The following is a 9,535-nucleotide window of genomic DNA, read 5'->3' as shown; positions in this document are numbered from 1 at the left end:
AAGGCAAATTTGCCTTCAGAATAATTTTCCTTGGCTAGGGAAAGCCAGATGAGCCAGCCTTATGGAAGAAGAAGTAACACCCTTATGGCAACACCCACACTGCAGAAAGTATAAATAGATACCTGTGTATATGTGTTAGCATCTGCAGTCTATCTTTGCACCAAGCTGTGCATCTTTGGCTTTATTATTTTTTTTCTGGCTCTTTGATCTTGCTTCTAAAATTTATTTGAGATGAGTTGCAGGTCCAAACAGACTATGATGTACACCAAGGGAAGAAACTCCAGTAATAGCTGTGGTGGAATAAGGGTAGTTTCAGGAATCCCCGGGAGAGGGGCCTCCTCTGTTGTAAGTAGTGTTGGAGGTGGTGTATCTGGGAGGACCTTTTCCAGTGGAGCTTCCTATGGAGGGGCAAGTTGCACTGATGGTGGCTTTGGAGGAAATATGTTAGGGAGCTACTTGTATGGTTCTGGGGGCACTTTTCGCTTTGGGCAAATTGGTGGTGGCTTTGGCAATGATACTCCCTTGATTTCCTGTGATGAGAAGATGACTATGCAGAATCTTAATGACCGCTTGGCCTCTTACTTGGAGAAAGTGCGACGCCTTGAGGAGGAGAATGCTGAGCTTGAAAGCAGAATTAGGCTGTGGTATGACCGACAAGGCCCACCATCTGAGCTAAAGGATTATAGCTCTTATTATCAACAAATTGAAGAGTTGAAGAATCAGGTATGAAATTGTTCCTTTATAATGTACATCTCTATTAATAATCATTCTAGCCATAGAATGCCGTAGGTTAGGCATTGATGCTTTGGAATTTAATATAGAAATATATTTTATGTTAACTAGGAACAGAATGGCTATTCGAGGAAGGGGATAGTTAGAGTTGGGGAGTACTATTTGGGAAATGGTTTTTCACCCAGCTAGAGAGTAACAACCATCAAGGATTTTATGAGTGAAGAAAATCATCACCAAGAGGGGAAAGCATAAAATACCCTTCTGGGTAGGGAACACATGTAGACTAGAAAGTAAAACTAAACGCTACGTTCAAGTACAATGTTGTGACAATTGAGAAGTAGTAGGTGGTAAAGTTCAAATAACATTATTCTTTCCCTAATGCAGATTGTTTGTGCCTCAGTGGATAATAGTAAGCTAATCCTGGATATTGATAATAACCGCATGACTGCTGATGACTTCAGGTTGAAGTAAGTCCCATTTGAGTCACATAATAATTACAAAAATTACACAGCTTGGAACTGCACACATACTATGCCAATACATAATGACATTCTAGGTCAGGGGTGTCAAACTTGATTTCATTGAGGGCCGCATGAGGGTTCAATTTATTCAATTTCAATTTATTGAACTTGTATGCTGCCCTATTCCTGGAGGAACTCAGGGTTGTGTTTGATCTCAGGGGGCTCAGCTGGGCATAGCCAGGGTGGGCATGGTCAGCTCAATGTCACTTGTGTCAGGGGTGCCTGTGGTAGCACGAGTACTCTGCCAGTGAAAATGGGCTTGCGAGCTCTGCTTTTGGCTGCGATGGCCTCCTACAACCCTCTGCCAGCTAAAATGGAGCTCAGGAGGGCTGCCTGTGGCCCTGGCAAACTCTGTTTTCAATTGTGATAGCCTCCCACAAACATCTGTCAGCAAAAATTTGATATGTATAAAGACCAGCTAAATACCAGCTGTGATTTCACATTATTGTAGATACAAATAATTTATTAAATTTGTATGACACATGACTCTGCAATTTTAGCTGGCTCACAACAATCCATCAAGGAAGGTATCAATAAATATAAAAAATATGAATAAAATATAAAAAACAAAGATAAAACATGAAACAAGTGCCTTTTAAACTTTCATTTTCCCTAGTGGGATAGCTATCAAATATCCACAAATAAGCAGTCCACTCAAGAACAATGCAATGAAGCAAAAGAGGGAATCCTTTGCATACAAATCTATTCCAGAAGTATTCATTCTGGCGACAATCCCTATAGATCTAACAGTGCTCCCTTCCCTTTTGTAACTATGATGCAGGTATGAAACGGAATTGGCTCTTTGCCAAAATGTGGAAGCTGATATCAATGGATTGCGCCAGGTTCTGGATCAACTGACCCTTTGTAGATCTGATTTGGAGGCACAACTTGAATCTCTCCGGGAAGAGCTGTGCTGTATCAAGAAGAACCATGAGGAGGTCAGTTCCCCTTCTCCACATTGCTATTATTCTTTGTAGGAGTGAGACTGGAAAAAAAAATCCATATCTTCTGCCTGAGGATGACATCTTTTTGAACTTCATTTGCAGGAAATTAAGAGTCTGAAGAGTCAAACTTGTGGTGATGTTAGTGTGGAAGTTAACTCTTCCCCAGGTCCAGATCTGAAGAAAGTTCTGGAAGAAATGAGATGTCAGTATGAAACCATGATTGAAAACAACCGCAAAGAAGTTGAGCAGTGGTATGAACGCAAGGTATGTTGCAGGGGTGAAATTCAGCAGGTTCTGACAGGTTCTGGAGAATCAGTAGTGGAAATTTTGAGTAGTTCGGAGAACCAGCAAATATACCATCTCTGGCTGGCCCCAGAATAGGGTGGGAATGGAGGTTTTGCAATATCCTTCCCCCAGGAGTGGGGAGGTAATTGGATTTTGCAATATCCTTCCCCTAGAGTGGGGTGGGAATGGAGATTTTGCAGTAGCCTTCCTTTGCCATGCCCACAAAGCCACGCCCACAGAACCGGTAGTAAAAAAAATTGAATTTCACCACTATTATGTTGTTCCTGATTTCAGTAAAATTTACACAGTCACGTTTACACTGTACAATCTGAGTAGTCAGTTCTGGGGGGAACTACCACTTGAGGAGGAAGACTGATTTTTATAACATTTACACTCTCTATTTTCGGTGCAATAAACATACATTTAAGTAATGTCACATATTCATTAGGAAAAAAAACCTGGATCAAATAAATTATATTCAGGATTTTGCTGTTGAGACTTCAAGACTATTTGCCCCCCTTTCATTTTGAATCAAGCACCTCTTCATACAGCATATTATAAAAGTCGGATATATGTTTCCCTTCCCTTAAGGCGCAGCACTGACCTGAAATCTGGCCATTTAGGAATAACAATTTATCAGCTCTTCCTCCTATTTATATTGTGAAATGGTTTATAGAGGCAATGAGAAAGAATAAGCAAGATAATCCTACTTCACCATTCTGGGATATTGCACTATTTTGGTCTCTCAACATTTTCCCATTTAGAAGTCCACAATTGTTTTGGTTAATGACTGAACTTCATTATATTGTTAAAAATATTTTTTGGCTTCCAAAGACTGTAGAGGTGCCGGTGATCCCACCAGAAAGAACAGAATCAAAATTTTGAGTGTCTTTTGGGAGTAGTATTTGTGGGATATTTTCAGCTACTTTCAGAAAACTCCAGTTATGGGTTAAACCATTTAAACAGAGACTAAATGAATCTATCCTGATGTCTGGTCACACATCTAGAATGGAAAAAGCCAGACCAGAATACCATGGTTACTTTTGGTGGTGCCTTGTATGTTTAGAGAGGATAATTCTAAGCTGGAAATGAAACATAAATGTAACACATTGTGATCATGGTAATGGAGGGCTGGCCATGTAAAGAATGATCTTCTGCTATGGACAGAATGATTCATCAGAATACTCCTTATGTAATTGTGAGATCATGAATATAATATCATGAATAAATAGTGAGATCATGAATATAAGATCATTTATTCACATGAATAAATGAGCGGCTAGCCCTAAGGACATAAAATAAATACGAAAATCCTCCATTTAATTTTCTACTTGCCAGTTTGGCACAGTAGTTAAGGTGCCGGACTCAAAACTGAAAGTCCATACATTGTAGTCTTCCTTAGTCATGAAAGTTTTTTGGGTGATTTGAGCCAATTATTCTTTCTCAGCTCAATTCATGTCACATGATTGTTGTGGTTGGGAAAATAGCTAATGGGAGCATTCATAATTTGTGCTACCATGATTTGAACAAAATAAAATTGGAGTTTCATCACCATCACTATCACTCTCATATCATCCTATTGTCCTTGCTATGAATATAAGTAAGCTTATTTTAATAATTAAAACCTATTATTCCCCCAGCATATTTTAACAAATAACACTTAGATCAGGCTCTTATTCTACTCCTTAAAAATATTTCCCCTTACCAATATTTTAATTTTTCAAAGGTTTAAAATTATCTTGATGTCAATAGTTTCCTCAGTAAAGAAACTGCTTCTCAATTTCCACATCTTATTTTTTTATGTCTTTTCAGATGGAAGAAGTGAATCAGGAGGTCTGCATCAGTAGCAAAGAAGTTGAGGATTGCAACAATCAAGTTGTTGACCTAAAACGTCAGCTGCAAACCTTGGAAATAGATTTGCAGGCTCAGCTTTGCTTGGTAAGCAACTCTCTTATTTATACAATAGACTTCAATTTCTGATTTGTCTATTGCAAGAACTACTTATTAGCCATAGCAAGTATAAGGTTCATACTGATAGAACAGATTTTTTAAATAGTTTCTCTACAGTGTCAAAGATTGCAACTTTAGAAAATTATTATTTTAGGTAAACATGCTGATCTGTAGAGCCAGTTAACTCATGAGGCAATTTTACAACATGATGACTATTCCTGTGCCAGCTCTAACCAAGGGGACAGTTGAAGGCAATAAAGTACAGGGTAGATAGAAACAAAGAAAGAGGTAGACTAAGAATTGAGGAACCTGCAACAAAAGGAATATCAAAAGTAACGGATGGGATAGGGAAGGAAAATATTTCTTGTTACACTGTAAGTTATTCTCCATACCATTTGTATACGTAATTGCCAATGACTTCTGTAAAGGGCATTTCCTTTCTTCACATGTACAAAAATCAAAGCATTGTTTGTGAAGTATAAGAGATTATCTTCTTCTTTGGAAAAATTCAGCTTGTAGGATACATTCTTGAAATGTTTTAACCTCATTTTTCTATTGATAACCTTCACTTTTTAACTTCTTAAGAGGGAATCACTGCAAGACTCTTTGGGTGAGACCGAATGTCGCTATAATACCCACCTGGCTGAAATACAGAACCAGATCTCTTGTGTGGAACAGCAACTGGCAGAGTTGAGGGCAGAGATGGAGTGCCAGAATCGAGAATACAGAGAACTTCTAGATGTCAAGTGTCGCTTGGAACAGGAGATCCAGACCTACCGCTCCCTGTTAGAAGAAGGGCAGCAAGACATTAGGTAGGCAGATCATGGCAATTGTAAACATTTTTAGATGTTCTAATATTTCTTCTTCCCTACTAGCCCTATAACTCTTCTGAGGCAGGATCAGGTGCACTAAGGGAAGCAACTGCCTTCAACAGTCAGCATAGAGTGCAACAGTAATTTATTTAAATTTATTTTTATTTTACTTCCAGAGAGGTGCATGAGAGATTTTATTCCTTATGTATTAGACCAATTTCCTGCCTCATGTCCTATTTATCATGGACTTTCTGTAGACAGGGGAGCTATTTGTTGCCCTGCAAGGCTAGTTCTCATGAAGATTAACAACTAATTTAAATTGTGAAATGTACATCTGCTCATGGTCACATTTTTAAAAGGGTTATTATATGGATCCCTCAAACAAGATGGTCTTTTTTTTAATTTTAGGAAGTACAAAATCTCATAAATTGTCAATTTTGAAAATCAATACTACAGGTTCATTACCAAATACATAAGAACTGAATTTTCTTTTATCAGTTTTATCAGTTTCTCTAGAGGATGAAGATTCCAGTTTATTAGATTAAGTTGCCCTCCCAGTCTATGGCCTTCAGAATCTGCCTCTACATACGCCCAACCCACGAAGGCCACCTTAAAAAAAACATGGGGCACATTACAATGTCATTATACAACTAAAAATGAATTAAAATGGAACTGTCAGATATACACATTAGATACTTCAGAGTTCTGCATTCTTTGGGAATTTGTAGAAGTGTACAGCTGTCAAATGTGTAGCCTGGGAAAAAAGATCTGTGACTATATAATCTTTTGGGCCAATTTAGTAGATCTCTTCTTTTGTTCATTTAAAATCACTCAAGGAATCCTTGTTCTCATTCTTCTCCTGCCCTGCAATCATATACCATAAAAACAACACAAATAATTTTATTTAACACTATTAATACATATTTAATAATTCATTTGAGGATATTTTCTTTTTTTAACAGTACTCCCAGCAGCACCACTTCTGGAGGGGGACATTCCAAACACTCAGGAGGAGTGAGACTCCTCTCTCATTCTTACAGTAGCTCTAGTTCAAGCCAGGTCTCCCCGTCGGATCTGAAAGGTAAATGGGGGGGAATCACAGTGTCCCTATATTAAAGATGGGAAGTAATCCTTAAAACAAACAAATGTTTTGCTATAAATGCAAAATTGAAAAATGAACCTTTCTTGGAAAGACAATACAAGCTATTTTAGCTAAGCTTTGGCCTATTCAATCCTTCTATTGTCCCTACAGATTCTGCAACCATTAATGCAATCATTCTTATTTCATTAATTCTATTAGACTGATATCCAGACCTGTTCCTTTGAGCCCCTGATTAATTCAGGCATAGATTAACCATTGTGGCTCGGTCCCTCATTTACCGAGATTTATTAAGATTGTTCTGTCCCAAATGTATCTGAACTTGTTCTGAGTGAACATGTAACAGCAATGTGTATATACTCATTCCAGTTCCTTGTTTTTACAGCGCATTTATACTTATTCATTAATAAATCTGATCAGATTAATAAATCAGATTAATAAATAATTAATAAACTAGCTTGTATCCCCTGCCATTTTTTTCATAGTTCAGGAAGGATCTTTTACATTATCTGAACAACTTCCATGTTAAGTGGGCAGGCCATATTTATTAATTTGAGATGTTTTCATTTCTACCTACAAAATTTTCTATTTTTTCTTTCCTTTCTCTAGGATACAGCAGATGAATGAACAATAAGATCTTCAACTAATGTAGGCTTCGCAACTCTATTCTATACTGCACACTGGTTTATAACAGTTAGAAAAAGAGGAATCTTACCTCTAGTTATTGAACACTGTTCATGGCAAATATCCATCAATGGACTGTCTTTTAACTAGCAGATTTATCCTCTTCTCAAGTTTAGATATGGCCAATAACCTGTGCACTAATTTCTGTGGTGTTGCTCTTGGACATTCCGCTGAAAATGGGTTTTCAATAAAACTGTGCTTCTAGCAGATGCAAATCAAACCTATGTCTCTGTGTCATGCACTTATAGATAAGAAGCTCTGTTTGTCCTTTCTGAAACAGATTCCTGTGTAATTGATTATTAAAATGGCAAAACATGATCAATGAAAGTTATCTAAACATTAGAATATTTGCCAGTATTTGCTATTTATTTCTTCTAGAAGAAAGGAATATTAATTCATGGATTAATTAATCCTGGATAGCTAGTCATTGGGGCCAGGTAACTGTGAACAGCTTTTGGGAAATCAAATATATATTCTAGGAGGGCTCAGTGGGAATATTTACTTCATGTATTCATTATACAAATTTATACAGCTACCCAACTCACATATAAGTGACTCTGAGCAGCTTACAACATTGAAAAATCCACCATGTAATAAAAACCCTTAAAATCCACACACAACTCTCAACAAGCAACAACACCACAATCAAATCAGTCAGTTGATCAGCTCCATTTTAATGTGCAGTTCTTAGCCTACTGACAAAGCCACGTTTTTAGGATTTTTTGGAAAGGCAAAGAGGAGGTGGTTGACCATATCTTGGGAATGAGAAGGCCCTTTTCTTGCGGGCCTTCCCTAATCGATGGGACCGGTAACATGCACTGCCTTCCTGTATTGGTGGGCTGATATAGTTTGGGGGGGGAGAGGTGATCCTTTAAATACCCTGGCCTTCTTATAAAATATAACACTACTTGTGGCAGATGGTTAGGGCTGACATGTCCACATTTCAGATTTCTCACACTCAGGCTATTTGGGGTACATTATGGAAAATGTAGCTAGCTATTCACATGGAGACCTTGTGTAAAATCCCCAAGACTAGAGAGGTAAACAATTTAAGATTACTGTACCCCATGCGGCTCTTAGTTTACGTAGTTTACTTTCAAGATCTCTTTGCAAGGAATCAGAGCTCTAGTAAAGCTCTATTTTTCTGACCCTTTTTTTTCTGCAAGTGTTGAGTCCTGAGTAAGTCCTCGGACTTACGAATGACAGCTCGGCAACAGCCAGGCGCGCCTTAGCCAATCAGGCACGATCTGCAAGTTTCCGGGCTGTCATACGCGCGGCTATTGGTTCTCCTGTCTGACAGCTCTATATAAAAAGCTGTCAGACAGAGAAAGGGTGCCGGTCTACTTCTGTTGTTCGTTCTTGCCTGTAATAAACGTGTTATACTTACGGTTATCTCAGATGCCTCCCACCTGGTTCTTTCCGAGAATCTAATTCTTTTTTTCCTGCAATCTGCTGCTTTGAGAAGGAAACAAGTTTCAATAAGCTTTAAAAAAAAGGGAAAAGTGATGCCAGAGAATCAAGAGGTATACCTACCCTGTGATATAACAAAGGAAAAGCATCCAGCCTTTTCGTCTGTGGTTTCTTCCATCATGTAATCAGACCCTCTCATACAATCACTTCTGGATTTGGTCTCACACTTAGCTTGTCAACAATGAGTTATTTTTCCATTGATGTTCTCATGGGAGGCTACCCCTTTCTGTTATAAAGCCCAGGTGACTTTAGCTTCTTTATCAGTCATTTTGAGGGAATGTCATTCTATATTTTGATAACATTTCCTTATTCTAATAATTAGAACTGGAAGGTGCTTTGCTGCTTTGATAAAAATACAGGCACTACTTTGTTTTAGGGCTCAACTTCCTTTGTTTTAGGCCTCTATCATGGCCTAAATGTCCTTGTCTAACTTGATGATTCTGTCCTCAAATGAGGAGACTTTAATCGTTGTTTTCATTATTAAATAATTATTGACCTATGGGGATTTAGTCAATGCCAATGATGATCAAGTTGTGCTCCAGTTGTTTATTGTACCTATTACTATTGATATGTGCCTTTTCTTTCTTTTGTGACAGTTATACTATTTCTATTTGTGGGTGTTTGTATTTTATTATTGTCTCTACTTCTTTCTTTTCTATTCTGCTGTCTCCAGGTATTAATTGTTATTATTACAATAATTTAATTATTATTTATTAAATGTAGACACTTCCTGATCCCAACAATCTTGAACATTTAGAGATAAAAAATGTTAAAATCCCTATAAAAGGAGGTGTCACTGTTCCAGTTAGACAAATCTGTACCATTCACCCCAAAAAGCTGAAAGTCACTGTCCTCATCAAGGACTCTCCAAGCAAAATGGAGATCGACACCAGGTCATCACTGACCATAATTCCATGGTCAGCCCTGAAGCAAACAATCCCCAAGCTACAAAAGAGACATCTCAGAAGCCCCAACATCCGCCTATGTGACTACCAGGGGAACCAGGTCCCCATCGTGGGCCAAGTCACATTCTGGGTA

General features: G+C 38.0%; 1 protein-coding gene across 1 annotated transcript; it reads left to right on the top strand.

Moving 5' to 3' along the window:
* Positions 1-200: 200 nt before the first annotated feature.
* LOC106545421 (keratin, type I cytoskeletal 19) lies at positions 201-6,360 on the top strand. The gene is made up of 7 exons (XM_014061972.2): positions 201-723; positions 1,117-1,199; positions 2,035-2,191; positions 2,300-2,461; positions 4,295-4,420; positions 5,018-5,244; positions 6,207-6,360. The coding sequence occupies exons 1-7, from the start codon at positions 232-234 to the stop codon at positions 6,358-6,360; spliced, it is 1,401 nt and encodes a 466-aa protein (XP_013917447.2). The 5' UTR covers positions 201-231.
* The last annotated feature ends 3,175 nt before the right edge of the window (positions 6,361-9,535 follow it).

This window comes from Thamnophis sirtalis, unplaced genomic scaffold (assembly GCF_051295495.1).
Source record: "Thamnophis sirtalis isolate CommonGarterSnake01/CBP01778 unplaced genomic scaffold, rThaSir2_p1.2 scaffold_4, whole genome shotgun sequence".
In the NCBI taxonomy this organism is placed as follows: Eukaryota; Metazoa; Chordata; class Lepidosauria; order Squamata; family Natricidae; genus Thamnophis; species Thamnophis sirtalis.
The sequence above is the reverse complement of the archived record's forward strand: the minus strand, read 5'-3'. Positions and strand labels throughout refer to the sequence as shown.